The sequence below is a fragment of the Megalobrama amblycephala genome, linkage group LG6 (genome assembly GCF_018812025.1).
Source record: "Megalobrama amblycephala isolate DHTTF-2021 linkage group LG6, ASM1881202v1, whole genome shotgun sequence".
NCBI classification, from domain to species: Eukaryota; Metazoa; Chordata; class Actinopteri; order Cypriniformes; family Xenocyprididae; genus Megalobrama; species Megalobrama amblycephala.
Genome location: NC_063049.1, coordinates 7,999,251 through 8,015,826, shown reverse-complemented (window position 1 = coordinate 8,015,826; position 16,576 = coordinate 7,999,251). Strand labels below are relative to the sequence as shown.

General features: G+C 36.7%; 2 protein-coding genes across 2 annotated transcripts; one reads left to right on the top strand and one right to left on the bottom strand.

Moving 5' to 3' along the window:
* Nucleotides 1-557: 557 nt before the first annotated feature.
* cir1 (corepressor interacting with RBPJ, CIR1) lies at nt 558-10,823 on the top strand. The gene is made up of 10 exons (XM_048192803.1): nt 558-765; nt 1,039-1,133; nt 1,250-1,323; nt 1,498-1,511; nt 2,949-3,001; nt 3,090-3,138; nt 3,259-3,376; nt 7,454-7,560; nt 7,897-7,982; nt 9,833-10,823. Exons 1-10 carry the CDS (start codon nt 694-696, stop codon nt 10,470-10,472), a joined length of 1,308 nt encoding a protein of 435 aa, XP_048048760.1. The 5' UTR covers nt 558-693; the 3' UTR covers nt 10,473-10,823.
* Nucleotides 10,824-13,965: 3,142 nt separating this feature from the next.
* sp9 (sp9 transcription factor) lies at nt 13,966-16,488 on the bottom strand. The gene is made up of 2 exons (XM_048192802.1): nt 16,360-16,488; nt 13,966-15,783 (listed from the first exon to the last, which is right to left on the bottom strand). Exons 1-2 carry the CDS (start codon nt 16,378-16,380, stop codon nt 14,485-14,487), a joined length of 1,320 nt encoding a protein of 439 aa, XP_048048759.1. The 5' UTR covers nt 16,381-16,488; the 3' UTR covers nt 13,966-14,484.
* Nucleotides 16,489-16,576: the final 88 nt, after the last annotated feature.

Here is a 16,576-nt window from a genome sequence, read left to right as displayed (position 1 = left end):
TAATTTTAATTTATAATTAATTTATTATGATAATTAAGTTTATTGATACATAATAAATAAACCAATAAATGTGTTATAAAACAAATACAACAGGAGTGTAAATACAATTACATAAATTAAATAATATTATAATAAAAAATAATAAAAATGAAGTGCATGATTGTCTTGTGATTTTTGATAGTTGTTTGAGTAATATTATGCAGTATTACTGTAGTTTCTTTCGAAGTACGATATGTACATGTTTTGTAATTTATATTAAAATAAGATCACTGGGAAAAAAACTGGATGTTTTTTTTAAATTGTTTTGAAAGATTTACAAATAAAGCCAGGGTGCATTATAATAAACCATAAAAAATATATAAAAATAAATAGAATAAAATAAGATAAACGAATTATAAAAGATTTAAAAAATAAACACAAAAAGGTAAATAAAAACATAAAACAGCTTTACAGCTTTCTTTTTCAAACTATAAATTGTTTTAGGTATTGTTGAACTTAAAGGTTTCTTTCAATTTATGTATACGAAATTTAGTTAATAAAAGTAGCAACTTAAATATTATTATGAAAAGTCCCGGAAGTGCTGTTTTGATTGCGTCATAAAGAAGCGCCGCTGCTGGTGTTGTTTTGATGTTCGGCGGAAGACGCTAACTTCGGGTTTTAATAACATTTTGGTCGTTACGCTGGGGGTCAAAGATGGGGAAATCTTTTGCTAATTTCATGTGCAAGAAAGATTTTCATCCTGCTTCAAAGTCCAACATAAAGAAGGTAAGCGGGAGGTTTTCGCTAGCAAGCTACTATTGCTCTGGTGTCATCATTAGTTTTATATATGTAGCTCTCATGGCATGTTTGGTTATTTGTGAAGAATATGCACATGTATTTATTAACAAGCACATTATATGGTTGTTAAGTTGTTATTAGCTCGGTTAATAATCATATAGAAAGCAGAGTCTGGTGTCAGATGTGTCCAGAGGAAGTATGAATGTTGAGACACAAACTGTGTTTCTGAGGTGTTGAACTCTTCATCACTTTGATTCTCAGGTATGGATCGCAGAGCAAAAGTTAACCTTCGAGAAGAAGCAGCAGGAAGAGCTGATGCAGGCTTACCTGAAGGAGCAGGACACGTACAACAACAGGTCAAAGAATCCTCTCAGTCTCTCAGACCCACAGTCACTTGTGCTGCTGATGTTGTGGAAATAACCGGGCATTTACCTGTAGACTGAAATGGTCCTGTTGGTGTTTTATATTCCAGACTGCTGATGGGAGATGATCGTGTGAAAAATGGCCTTAATTTCATGTATGAAGCACCTCCTGGAGCATCTAAAGGTTAGAAACTTTTAAATTTGTCATAGAAATGTGTGATTAAAACCATGTAACTGATCATTTGCTTGCAAGTCAAAATCAAGAAACTGAAAAAAAAAAAAAAAAAAAAGTTAAACTAAAATGTAAATTTTTTCTTTGTTTTTTCTTTTTCTTTTTATCATCACCAACTTCCTGCAGAGGAGGCTAAAGAGGTAAAGTTATTTTTCATGTTAAAGTTTAAATTGAGGCATTTTGTCCTCCTCAAGTATGAGCTCAATATTCTCCTATATCATACTATATGAGCCAGAAAAGCCTGATGTAGAGCTGCATGATTAATCGTTAAAAGACCGAGATCCTATTCCTAAATGACAGCGATTCACCTGTGTCTGTTAAATCTGCATTGGCGCTGCTGCTGAGCCAGAGAGAGCAGTTGTGTAGTTAAGTTTATAGTTCAGATATAAACACTGATGTCTATGGCAGTGATCGGAATAGAGTAAATCACCTCTTTATTTGAAGCTATCAATAAAGATTGTATCAGTTACATCTTTACACCAGTAGGTGGTGACAAGTGACTGTTAAATGTTTGTCATTGAATCATTAATTCAAAAGATTCGTTCAAAAACGCTTAAGGTCCCGGTATACTTCTTTTTCATTCTTCGTTTAGGGGTAAAACGAAGTTCGAAATACATGAGCAGCGATATACTGTAAACTAACATCTTACGCTGCTGAGAGAGACGGTTAGATGAAAATGTAAATATGTGCCGTGCACGTTCTTCTCAGTAACAAAATAAACACAACAATAATGAGAAAACTGCAAGCATTTTTACAGAAAGCATAAGAAAAGTGTCAACATGGGTATGTTAGCACGAGCTCTGCAAAGTAGCACTCCAGTCATGTTCATTTATATAGCACTTTATTCAATAGATTGCTTAAAAGCAAGCATCTTTACAGTATCGCACACGAAAAAGTGTCAGTGCCTCATTTCATCAGAAGCACAACTTCATTTTGTACTATAAAGGCGGAGCTTCAGCGCACACCTCCTATTATGTTATCGTCACGGACCAATGGTGGCATGAAGGTGTTTTGCAGCTGAGCGAGCTGTATCGAACTTCCAAAAAGAACACAAAACGAACTTCGTTTTGGCCTGGTTTTGTTCAAAATGACGTCACATCAGTTCATTCTTCGATTTTGTTTGAAGTATACCGGGGCCTTTATTCATCCAGTAATGAAAGTAATGAAATTGATGAGTGAGTCATTGAATCATTCACTCAATCCGGTTAAAAATAAAAGAATTCTAATTAAATATTTTTTTGGACTGTAGTGATTAACATGGTCAGAACCTCTAGTAAATTACATGTCATTTTTTTTTGTTGATAATTTAAATCGTGGGAGAATCGTGATCTCTATTTGAAACCAAAAAATGCGATTCTCGATTTACCCAGAATCGTGCAGCTCTAGCCTGATGTATCAAATATGATACTCAACAAAATTTTTGTCTAAATGTTCAATAAACTGTTCCATTTCAAAAATTAGATTTTTCTGACTATTATTTCATATGTCATGCTTTAGAAGGATAAGAAGGCATATTCTAATCTAGAGGCATCTGATAGTTTCAGCTCATGTCACCTCATGCTTTTTTTGATCTTTAGGGAGGAGAGTCTGAGTACAAGTTTGAGTGGCAGAAAGTAGCTCCTCGTGAAAAGTAAGTTCACTAGATGATGAGTGATGCTTGATCTCAAATTTGCACTTATGCATTTCTTATATTTTGATGATGATATTTTACTCATCAGGTATGCAAAGGATGACATGAATATTCGAGATCAGCCTTTTGGCATTCAGGTGATGTTTAATTTTGTGGTCTACAGCTTCATAAATGTATTTTATTGCTCATCCACAAATGTCTGAATGCAGTGAACATGTGGACACTGTGCTTGTTTTCTTGTTCTTGAATTGCTTTAGGTGCGTAATGTGCGCTGCATTAAGTGTCATAAATGGGGTCACGTGAACACGGATCGTGAGTGTCCTCTCTTTGGTCTGTCGGGGATCAACGCCAGCTCTATGGCCAGTGATGAAGCAGGTATACTGCTCTTTCCTCATATTCTGTATGATCAGGGCGAGAACGGTGACTTAAATGACTTAAAATAGCTTGACTGTAACTCTACTCCTGTGCTTCATTTAGTATATGCGAATATGCAAATTAGTCGCCGCCTCCACTTAATCACAGCAGCTCGGACTATCTATTCTGCTTGGTCAACTGTAGTAAACGCTGTACAATGGTAAGAGGAAATACTGGTTTAATTCAGCCATAAATGTTTGAACCAGAAGTTCAGGAAGAGTGAATTATACAGGCTCGTCTACAAGTCCATGTATCAGAATGGTGATGTGTTTTATGTATCGATCTCTACAATGTCAGACACACAACGGTAATTAATATGATTAGCTCGTTCTCGTTAGCTGATGCTTTCAAACCGTGTTTTTGAGACAGTCTTTGGTACACTGCAGATTTAAAGGGTTAGTTCACCCAAAAATGAAAATTATCCCATAATTTAGTCACCCTCAAGCCATCCTAGATTCCTAGGTGTATATGACTTTCTTCTTTCAGCCGAATGCAGTTATACTACCAGTCAAAAGTTTGGAAACATTACTATTTTTAATGTTTTTGAATGAAGTCTCTTATGCTCATTAAGGCTGCATTTATTTCATAATAAATACAGAAAAAACAATAATATTGTGAAATATTATTACAATTTTTAAAAGATAAGTTTTGTATTTTAATATACTTTAAAATATAATTTATTCCTGTGATCAAAGCTGAAATTTCAGCATCATTACTCCAGTCTTCAGTGTCACATGATCCTTCAGAAATCATTCTGATATGATGATTTGATACTCAGTTATTATCAATATTGGAAACAGTTGTGTCGCTTAATATTTTTTTGGAACCTGTGATACTTTTTTCAGGATTCATTGATGAATAAAAGGTTAAAAAGAACAGCATTTACTCAAAATATAAATCTTTTCTAACAATATAAATCTTTACTATCACTTTTTATCAGTATAACACATCCGTGCTGAAGAAAAGTATTAATTTCTTTCAAAAAAAAAAGAAAGAAAAAAAATTACTGATCCCAAACTTTTGAACGGTAGTGTATATTGTTACAAAAGTTATAAATGCTGATATTTTTTTTAACTTTTTATTCATCAAAGAATCCTGAAAAAGTACAACTGTCTCCAACATTGATAATAAATCATCATATTAGAATGATTTCTGAAGGATCATGTGACACTGAAGATTGGAGTAATGATGCTGAAAATCCAGCTTTGATCACAGAAATAAATTATATTTTAAAGTATATTAAAATGGAAAACCATCATTTTAAATTGTAATAATATTTCACAATATTACTGTTTTTTTTCTGTATTTATTATTAAATAAATGCAGCCTCAGTGAGCATAAGAGACTTCGTTCAAAAACATTAATAATGATAATGTTTCCAAACTTTTGACTGGTAGTGTATATTTAAAAATATCCTGGCATTTCCAAGCTTTATAATGGCAGTGAATGCTACCCTAGATTTTAAAGCCCAAAAATATGTATGCATTCATCATAAAAGATATCTATACGGCTCCAGTGGGTTAATAAAGGCCTTTTAAAGTGAAGTGATGTGTTTTTGTAAGAAAAATATCCATATTTATAACTTTTATAAACTGTAATCAGCTTCTGGTAACAGTAAAGGAAAAAATACTGTTGACTGATGAATATTCAGAGGGTTTGTCTTAAAGCAGGGGTCTTCAACCCTGTTCCCTGATGGCTACCATCCTGCAGATTCCAGCTCCAACCCTAATCAAACACACCTGAACAGCTGGTGTTCAAGGTACAACCGTTAAGTGTGTTGGTGCAGTATGGGAACTGAAGTGTGCAGGAAGGTGGCCCTCCAGGAGCAGGGTTAAACCATATTATAAACACCACATAGACATATAAACAACATTAAAACCTTGATTTTCACCACAGGGCGACTTTAATGCAGGTTTTGTCATTAGAGCTGATATACACTTTCACAACTGTAGGTGGCGACAATGTCTAATAAAACACCAAGAATACCTGGACAAAGCTCATTCTTGACTCCTTCTGAATACAGCTGTTTCTGAGCAAATCACCTGAATCATAAAGGCCATGTGACCAGTCGCTTTGGCACCACATGAAAATGATGTCAGAATGCACACCGCCCCAAACCCTAGTTACTAGTAGACAAACATAAATAAAAGTACCTTTAAGATTTTAGATTATCTACTATAATCTAATAAATTATTTGTGATTATATGATACTAGTAAAGAATGTTTATTTTTAAGTATGCTAACCTGCCAAACCTTGTAATACGTGAAGCACGTGGTCCTGAAAATCTCCATCTTGTTTAAAGCAGATCAATATAGTGATGGCTGTGGAAGCTTGTTTCCGCCATGGAATAAAAAATAAAAAAATATATAAAAATAAAAAAGTAATTTTGACTTTTTCTTGTGAGTTATAAAGTCAGAACTGTAAGAAAATTATTTAAATTATTATTTTTTTATTTTATTTTATTCAGACTTTCTAACTCAAAATTTTGACTTTTTTTTCTCTCAAATGTGAGTTATAAAGAATTGTAAGACAAATCTTTTTCTTGGACTGACTTTATAACTGACTTATTTCTCGCAATTCTGACTTTCTCTGAATTGTGACATAAACTTACAAGTGTGGAAAAAAAGTCTGAATTGTGAGGAAAAAAGTCGCAATTACCTAATTTATTTTTTATTCAGTGGCTGAAACAAGCTTCCACAGATAGCTAATTCATTTCTTTTGTAGGATAAAAAATATGATGGAATATTTTATTCAAAAACTACTTGAATTATCTAGTTGTTATTAACTGTATTATCAGTAACGCTTTACAATAACGTTTCATTAGTTAACATTAGTTAACTACTTTAGTTAACATGAACTAAGAATGAAACGTATTTTTCATACAGCATTTATTAATCTTTATTGTTAATTTTGACATGTACTAATACATTATTAAAATCTAAAGTTGTAATTGTTAACATTAGTTAATGCACTGTGAACTAACATGAACAAACAATGAACTTTTGTATTTTTTTTTATTAACTAACATTAACAAAGATTACTAAATACAGTAACTAATGTATTGCTCATGGTTAGTTCATGTTAGTTAATACATTAACTAATGTTAACAAATGAACCTTATTGTAAAGTATTATATTATCCGTATTATCTGAACCCAATTTCAAAATAAAATCACCATTAAAAGCATTAAAAAAAAAAAAAAATTCTGTCATTTGCTCATCCTCATGTCATTCAAAACCTGTATTATTATTTTTTTCGGTAACACTTTAGTTTAGCGTCCAATTCTCACTATGAACTAGATGCTTATCATGCATATTACTAGAATATTAACTGTTTATTAGTACTTATAAAGCAGATATTAATGCCTTATTCTGCATGATCATATTCTACATCCCTTAATCTTATCCAATACCTAAACTAAACAACTACCTTAGTAACTATTAATAAACAGTAATTATGAGTTTATTGAGGCAAAAGTCATAGTTAATGGTGAGAATCGGACCCTAAACTAAAGTGTGACCCTTTTTTCTTCTGTGGAACACGAGAAGATATTTTGAAGAACATTGGGAACAAAACAACATTGGAGCCCGTCGTATGAACAAATAGGTTTTTGAACAACATGAGGGTGAGAAAATGTTGACTTTTGTTGTGGAGTATCCACTGAACTTCGAGTTGGTAGAGGTAGTTTTGTGTATTGTGATACTTCTCGTTGAGTTTGTGTTCTTCAAGTTGATCAGTGTGGTGTGTCTCTTCTGTCCTGAGAGCCGCTGACGGTGTGTGGCACTACAGTAATATGTGTGTAGCTGCAGAGCGGAGATAGATCCTACTCTTGTCTTGGTGGAAAAATGTTATTATTTGGTGTTTTGATTGGATGAAACCTCTGCTTCGGCAGAATTATACTGTACACCTCACCCGGCTGGGAGATAAGGGAGTTGATTTGCTGTGTCTTTGTGTTAACAAAGCCGGTAGTGTACGTTTCTCAGAGGGGGGGCCTGATCGCACATTATTTGTTCTGAAAGACTGATTTGTCCTAACAGGTCCGTCAATGCACCCCTCCGAGTTAATGGCAGAGATGCGAAACAGTGGCTTTGCGCTGAAGAAATGTGTCCTTGGGAGGGACACGACCATGAGTGATCCAGCACAGGTAATCTCCTGGACCCTGCCCAAATATGACCCATGATATCCATGTCTGGAGCTCAGCGTGTGATTGCAGAAAAACGTCCAATTATTGAACGGGCGTCTCACAAGCGATTCCCGCCGGTTGAAGGGTTAGACTAGAACTGATGAGACCAACAACTACAATTACAAGAGTATAGAGACATGCTGGATTTCACACTGGTTCTGCACAAAAGTGCCTTTCTGATTTGGCCTCTTGTATATGTATGGTCAGTGTGTGTGTGTGTGTGTGTGTGTGTGTGTGTGTGTGTGTGTGTGTGTGTGTGTGTGTGTGTTTGCTAATGTGTGTTTTATTGTGCTTCAGGAGTTTGTGGCTAGCGAGGAAGAAGACGACCCTGAGGTGGAGTTTCTGAAATCTCTGTCTACCAAACAGAAACAGAAACTGCTTAGGTGTGATTTAATTATTTATTACACATACACAACCACATATCTTCATAATAATCTAATAATTGATCATCTAATTACTATTAATATATATATATATATATATATATATATATATATATATATATATATATATATATATATATATATATATATATATATATATATATATATATATATATATATATATATATATATATATTCATATTGTAATTTTAAGTAGTTAGTTAGTTATCAATATTATCAATATCAACATTATCAATATCATCAATTTTTTTTAATCTAAAATATTAAGTAGAATATCTGACATTTTAATTATTTATAAACTAGTTTCATTTCAGTTTAACTAGCTGTTTAAAGTGTGCAGTGACATCATCAGCCTCTGCCTTCTGCATTACAACTATAATAACATTAAATTAATATATATATATATATTTTTTTTATATATAATATTTTTTATATATATGTACATATATATTACACACACACATACATACATACATACATACATACATACATATGCACACACACATATATATTATATACACACACACACACACACACACACATATATAAATATATATATATATATATATATATATATATATATATATATATTGTGTGTGTGTGTGTGTGTGTGTTTTATATATATATCACTCACTCACACACACACACACACACACACACACACACACACACACACACACACACACACACACACACACACACACACAGGATAATCTTGTCCTACATTGATATAAAAATGCAAAGGGAAAGAAAATATATGCCATTCTTTATCAACATGAAGTGTAAGTAATATTAAATATTACATTACTTCAGTGTTTCCCAGACTGGGGTTTGTGAGTTTTTAATGAAAAGCTATTAAGTAATTAAATCATAAAAAATAAAAATAAAAACAATAAAACAATAAAAATAAAAACAATCAAAATAAAACGCTTACTAAAAAATGTATTATTATTATTTGTTTACCTGCATTTCATGTGACCATTAACCGACTTCAAGTAACAAAAAGATGGGGAAACCATGTATTGCATGTAAATATGAAAGAGTGTGAATTTGTACATTTTAATGTGTTTGAAAGACAAAAGCCTTCCAGAGACCATAATACATGGTTAAATTACTCACTGAGAGAGAATTCAAATATAAAAATGTGAAAGATAAAACAGTAGTAGCAGGGAGAATTAATGAATGAGAATAACATGTAATCAAAATTAGTAGTCTGATTATGGGTATTTTAAAATGTTATTTAATGTAATTACAAGTAGGCTACTTAATTTTTGGAATTGATTATGAAATCCAGATTATACAGTATAATACATACAGTATGGGTCAGTAATATGGTTTAATGTTTTTGAAAGACGTCTCTTCTGCTCACCAAGGCTGCATATATTTGATCAAAACATACAGAAAAAACAAATATTTTTGCAATTTAAAATAAACCATTTTCCTGTGATCAAAGCTGAATTTTCAGCATCATTATTCCAGTCTTCAGTGTCACATGATCCTTCAGAAATCATTGTAATATGATGATTTGATGCTCAAGAAACATTTCTGATTATTATCAATGCTGAAACAGTTGTGCTGCTTCATATTTCTGTTTAAACCTTGATTATTTGTTTTTTTCAGGATTCTTCGATTTAAATAAAACATTTAAAAGAACAGCATTTATATGAAATAGATATCTTTCATAACATTATAAATGATTTTACTGTCACTTTTAGTCAATTTATTATGTCCTTGCTGAATAAAAGTAATAATTTCTTTAAAAAAAAAACGTACTGCCCCCAAACTTTTTGAATTATAATTACAACTCTCATCCCCTTCTTCCTTTTTAGAAAACTTGACCGTCTTGAAAAGAAAAAGGAGAAGAAGAAGAAGAGCAAAAAGGAGAAAAAGAAGAGCAAAAAGAAGCAGAAAAAGAAGCAAGCCAAGAGTGAGAGTTCATCCAGCAGCTCATCAGACAGCAGTGACAGCAGCAGCGACTCTGACGATGACAAACACTCCGGAAAGAAAGCCAAGAAGAAGAGGAAGAGAAGGAGGGACTCGTCCAGCGACAGCAGCTCTGACAGGGAGCAGGGGAAAGAACGCGCCCACAGTCTGGACTCCAAACACACACATCCCAAACACAGTAGAGGAGAGGCAGAGAGCAAGGACAGCAGAGAGAGATGGAGGGAGGACAAAGAGAGAGGTAAAGATAAACACAGGAGCAGGAGTAGGGAGAGGAGGAGAGAAAGAAGCAGGAGCAGAAGCCCTCAGCGAAGGAGAGATGAGAAAGAGAGAGGTAAGGAGAGGCGCAGGAGCACGAGCAGGGAGAAAAGAGACCGGAGTAGAGAACGGAGGGAAAGAAGCAGAAGTCGGGAACGAGAGAGAAACTGTGATAGAAATGTCAAAAGGAGGAGTGTCAGTCGGGAACGAGGGAGGGGCTCAGAAAAACACGGCAGAAGTGATGGCAGAGATGCCGAGAGGAAGAAATGAGTAGTCAATCTGACACCATCGTTACTTTGTCTTTAATCTCAGATTAAAGGATTCATTCAAAGGAAGCTTCTTACATCATTTACTCCCCCTCGTATCATTCCAAACCCTGACCGTTTTTAAATACCCTAGCCGCTCTTTTTTTTGTATATTAAAACTTAATAGCTCCAAAATGACAAAGCAGCACCTTTAAAGGGATAGTTCACCGAAAAATGAAAAGTTTGTCATCATTTACTCACCCTCATGTTGTTCCAAACCCATATGAGTTTCTTTCTTCTGTTGAACACAAAAGAAGATATTTTGAAGAAAGTTTGTAATCAAACAGTTGACAGTAGCCATTGACTTCCATAGTAGGAAAAAAAAAATACCATGGCTACCATCAACTCTCTGGTTACCAACATTCTTCAAAATATCTTCTACTGTGCTCAACAGAAGAAAAATCTCGTACAGGTTTGGAACAACTTGAGGGTGAATAAATGACAGAATTTAATTTTTGGCTGAACTATCCCTTTAGTACTAGCCCATGTGGCTCTTGTGCTGTATTTCACATCTTTTAAAGTTATACAATGTTTTTTGTGTGACAAAAAGTGAAATTCAAGTCATTATTCCTGTAAATATTCCCTTTTGGTTGAAGTTCTCTTGGTCAGCTGAGAACCAATGACACTTGATCATATTTGGTATCAAGAGCTTTAGCGAAGGGCAGGATTTTTTAGTGAAAGATGACTTTAAAGGTGGTCTGTTTGTCACAAAGTTATGACATTCAGAGGATTATAGTGCTTTTATTCTTCATTTTCGGAACTTGATGTCACTGAACTGCTGTTGTACCGAAATGAGATGTTTAAATATATATTTAATTTCCTTTTCTGTTTGGGTCTTTAGAGTTTGGACCGACATGAGGGGTACTAAATCTCAAATGTTTTGGATAAATTGTTTGCTTTCCCAATGGTTTTCCATTGCTCTGGGGATTTCTCCAGAAGAGGGCGCCATGAGAATGTAGAAACTGAACCTGTTATAGACCAGGGATTAAAATGATATTTGACTCATTCTGTCAGTGTTTTCAATATGTTTGCTGTAGTCTTGCTTCAACACATGTTCTCTTTTCTCTAAGCATTAGCCCTCCTCAAATGTAATGTTTGTTTGTCTCCTTGAAGGGGTGTATATTCCACACATAATAACTTGAATGATTTGTTTCGCAGTTTGTTCATTAAACTATGATTTATGGTTTTTGTAGCTCCTTCCTTACCTTAAATCCATTTGGAAAGATACATGTGTTATGAATGTGGCACAAAACTTGATGCTAGGTACAACTCTTCAGCCTCATCAGTCTCAAAGAAGACTGCAATTAGTTGATTAAAAGGGATTATAGTTTTCCACTAATTTTGGTGTTCTATTTTAGTAGATGTGATATAAATTCAGGGGGGCTTTTTTTATTATTATTATTATTGTGTTTAGCTACAAAACGAATTAGTTGTGTTAAACAGCTCTCAAATTGGCAACTGATAAATATAAGTGAATACAAAATCCAAGGCTTCTATTCCTAATGTTAGAAGTGGCGTTCAAAACTGAAAATACATGAGAAAACTCATCGAAAATGAAATGTTGCTTTACTTCATACACGTATGACCAACATGATTTTCAAATGCCTGAAATACATCACATTAATCGAGCTCATAACCAACTCGCGCGAAATATCAAACCCTCACTTCATCAACTGTGCCTCTGAGGAATCAAAATTCGATTGCAATTCAATTATTTTTGGTTAAAGAAATATATACACCGACTACTTTAGTTTCAGCTTTTCACCGGAAAACATGTTAATAACCCACTGAAAGACTGAATGTGACAGTAAAACATTAGCATTCGCTGAAGTGAATCATTGATATATAATAATTTATAATCATTTAATTTGTAAACGATCTGCGCTTGATAGACATTTTTCTAACCAAAAGGGAGATGAAAGAGGAGGTTGCGCGGGAAACTCGCCTCACCGTCACGGCTGAGTTTCCCGCGCTGCGGCCGGAGCGGCGCTCCTCTTTGATCACTCTTTTATTACCGCGCGCAAACAAAGCTGACTTCTGCCTCGCGCGCAGTCAGAGGGCATTCCAGAAAAACGCGAACAAAAGGCCGTGAGTGACAGCGCTTCTGTCCGCAACCCCAGGCGCATCATTCCCCTCCAAAAGCCTGAAAAGCACTTAGATCTTGTCCATGTATAAGCTCCCGTTTGTAAACCTTAATAGAACCATATAATTGTAAAGCGTGCTCGTGAATACCTTCACGCCCAAATAGCGCTCATTTCCATAACACAAATTTTGAATTGTGTGCAATAAAATCGTCCCATCCTACATTAACTTTTAAAAGACTGGAATTGTGTTCTGTACACAGGAGAAAACATCGACTAAATTGTTGTAAGACGGAAATTGCATTTGTTTTTTTTTGTTTTTTTTTTGTTTTAGACCCTAGATATTTGACCACAGTTTAATGATTTAGCTATAAACTATCCATATATAACATTTGTATTCGTTATTTGCAAAATGTTATCAGTTTTTCAGGAGGTCATTAAATGATAATGGACCATTTTCTATTTGTGTATTTTTTTTTCCTGAATAGGCTACTGCGGCCACCAGCACACAAAAGGAAATGAAAATAATTTTAGTCTATTGCCTTCTGGTCAATTTACCTTGTAGCACAGAAAGCGTTTGCAGCTCCCTAACGAGTTCCCAGGCAGGGCTCGAGCTGTAATTATTCCGCCGGGTTTTGTGGGATCGGACGCTGCACTGGATAAACACAAAGAAGTCAGAGAGCATCCTTGAACCTTTTCAGTACAGGGCCACTGATATTCAAATAACAGCCAGAGACCATTTGACTGCGAGAGCATTTTAAATTCAACATTTGCATAAGGCCTCTCCCAATTTCCCCTTTCAAAAGTGGCATCCAGAAAAGGCAAGAAAAAAGGGGGGAAAACTGTTCTCATAACACCAAATCAAGTGTAGCGTTTTATAAAAGCTAAACGATGCTTTATGCCTTCAGCCCTCTCTCGGATGGACATTTTCCGTTTGACATGCAAATTTAAGCAGTTAATTTGAGCAATTCAAATAAATATTCAGAGGCCCTTTGTCACTGAATCCCCTCGGAAAATGTGCGATAAAGAGCTGCTGAACAAATGATGTCTCGGAGAGTAATTAGATATTTGATAAGACACGAATCCCTAATCGCCAATACAAGACACATGGGGCTGCGATGTGCTCCAAGTCATAATTAATACTATTTAACAAGATTTTCATTTGGACAAAAATACCTTTCCGGGGCATTAACTATTGATTTATCCCAATGGGAAAAAATACCGATGTTTAGTCTGCATTAGGCTATTTCTTTTTTTTTTTTTTTTTTTACCCCAAAATGTAAATATATATATATATATTATGCGCATTTGGCTTTGAGCGATTATATATAGCCTCAGATAATTTTGATGAAAACATTTGCATCAGACAACCCAAGCTTTAGATTTTAAATCCCTTTAATTACAAAATGAAAGCCTTATAAGCGTGACTTTATACAATTAAACATTTATATATTTTTTTAGCAAGGTAAAGGAAAGGTTAAATGAATTTTAAATAGCTGTGTAACATACATACTGACATCCACAAAGTGCGTCGAAAGGAAAGAAAATTCCCTGAATTTCAGGATCCACCACAAAACAATCATAAGTAACATTTACAGGGAAAAATAACATGTTATTTTTGTGGATATATGTACACAATTAGCTCAACCGGCGGCCGTGGTTATTTAGTTCCCTCTTTTGCCCACTCATTCCACATCAAATGTCCGCCGTTAAAACACAGAGCCTTGACAAGACTTTATCGTCCGGAAAGCTGAGGCGGAGCAGAAATAGCCAGTGTCGCATTGAATTTGCGTTTTCCAATGCAGTGTCTCGATCGCTTTTCTGAGAAATGGAGAGTTTGTCACATACTCCAGACCCGTTTCCTTATTTTCTCGATTCGCCTAGGAGGGAAATGCCTCAGGACTCGTGGTGTGGAGACTGGTCTTTGACCGTGACCCGCGGGTTTACGCCCTCTAAAATCAGTTCTGGGGACTCAGACCTGGGGGTCTCCAGGTTGCTGGTGTCGGTGTCGCTATCGCTGCCCTTTTTGCCTCCACCTCCAGCGGTGTGTGTTTTGATGTGTTTGCTCAAGTGGTCGCTCCGCATGAAGCGCTTGTTGCACACCGGGCAAGCAAATCGCTTCTCGCCCGTGTGAGTGCGCAGGTGCCTCTGGAGCTCGTCTGACCTGGTGAACCGTTTGCCGCAAAAAAGCCAGTTGCACACAAAGGGCCTCTCGCCGGTGTGCCACCTCAGATGCGCTTTGAGGTGAGACGTTTTCCCGTAGACTTTACCGCAGCCCGGGATGTGACAGCTATGAAGTCCTTTCCTCCGTAGGCTGGCGCCCGCAGGCCCGAGCCGCTCCGCCTCCTGGCAGTTCGGGCAGTCGCATGTGGCCCGTCCGGAGTATCTCCTGGACGACCTGGACGAGGTCCCGATGCCCGAGCTGGCGCCGGATATCATAGCGTTTGTGGCCGACGCGTCCGTGTAAGTGGGGATCACAGTTTTGAATCCCTCCTGCGTCAACAGGTGTTGGCTGGTCGACAGGAGGTGGGACGCCGTGGGGCTGATGCCGGTGGAGCTGAACGCCGAGTGCGTGAGGCTGGAGAAGTCCGGGTTGTAGCCGCTGAGCTGGGAGTGGATGGCTTGTGGGGTTCCGGAGTGCAGCGAACTTTGCAAAGTGCCGGCCGGGTTTTGAACCTCGAGCCACGAGCCCGGGTTCGTGTGCACGTCCCACCACGTGGACGCGCCGTTGGCCACCTCGCCCGAGATGGTGGAGTGAAAGCCGGACTTGTACCACGATTCATAAGGGTGCGCCATGCCGACCCGCGGATATAGAGTCTCTGCCGAGGAGTGAACTTTGGAAATGAAGGCGGACTGTCCTGACTCCTGCGAGGAAACGCTCGCCGTGTTGGAGAACAAGCTGCTGTATTCGGCGGAGAACGCGGAGGAGGTTGGCGAGGTCGAGGCCAGACAGAAAGCGCTGTTACCCGTGCCGGTGGTGGTCGTTAGTCCGGAGGTGCTTCGGCTTGTGGCGACTGTGAATCCGGGCAGGCTGGAGCCCAAATTGCAGCTCGACGAGGATCTTTTCCAGGGATGAAATCCGCCTTTGGAAAACGCACTGGAGTCGGGTAGAGTCGTGAGGGGACTGGTGTTGCCAATTTTGTTGCAGGTTGCAGCCAGCATCGCTAAAGGGGTAGTTCCAAACCGCGGCTCTTCCTGTTTGGATGAAAAGTTTGTGCTCTTTACTAGACTATAAAACATAGTTGGGGTGTTTTGAAAATCAGACAAATGGCTAATAAATCCAAAGCATCAAGGTTTGGTCGAAAATGAACTGCTTCACTTGTGAATATTTCCTACAAGTTTTCAAATAAGGTGTCATGTTTTAAAAATGTCATTATCAAAGAATTTCACGTTTGCATTATGGAAGTATTGTTATTTTTCAATTAAAGAAAAAGCAATGCACTCTTACAAATGTCGTTGTTGTTATATTTATTATCATTTCACCCCCAGAAAGAATTCTTTCGCTGAACAGGGTTTTCGAGTTCCCAGAGTTTCGTGTTCGCCTCTTCAAATCAGCGTTTTGGTTTCAGCATTCTTTAAAGCACTAGTACTAGTAAATCTAGACAATTAAAACGTCATTTTGAAAGTTAAAAAATGTTCTCTTTTTAGAATGCAGGCTAAATAAAAGTCATTGAAAAGTTTGAAGGCAAGCAAGCAACACTGAATACCAATGGTAAAACTAACAGAGCAAAAACACGTCGAATTAAAATATATATGTCAGTGCTTACTTACCCCAAGTATAGACGTAGCCATATCCAGGGCCTTTCCTAGACAGCTAGTTGAAGAGAACAATGACTCAGTGTTCCAGTGTGACTGAGGGACAGTGCGCTGAAGCTTTACTCTCTCTACTCGAGTTGTATAGTGAGCGCGTGCTTTGAAGTACAGCTGGCTGCAATACTCAGCCAATCTGAGCGCGCGACGAGTCGCGTCTGACCAATGAGCGACGCGA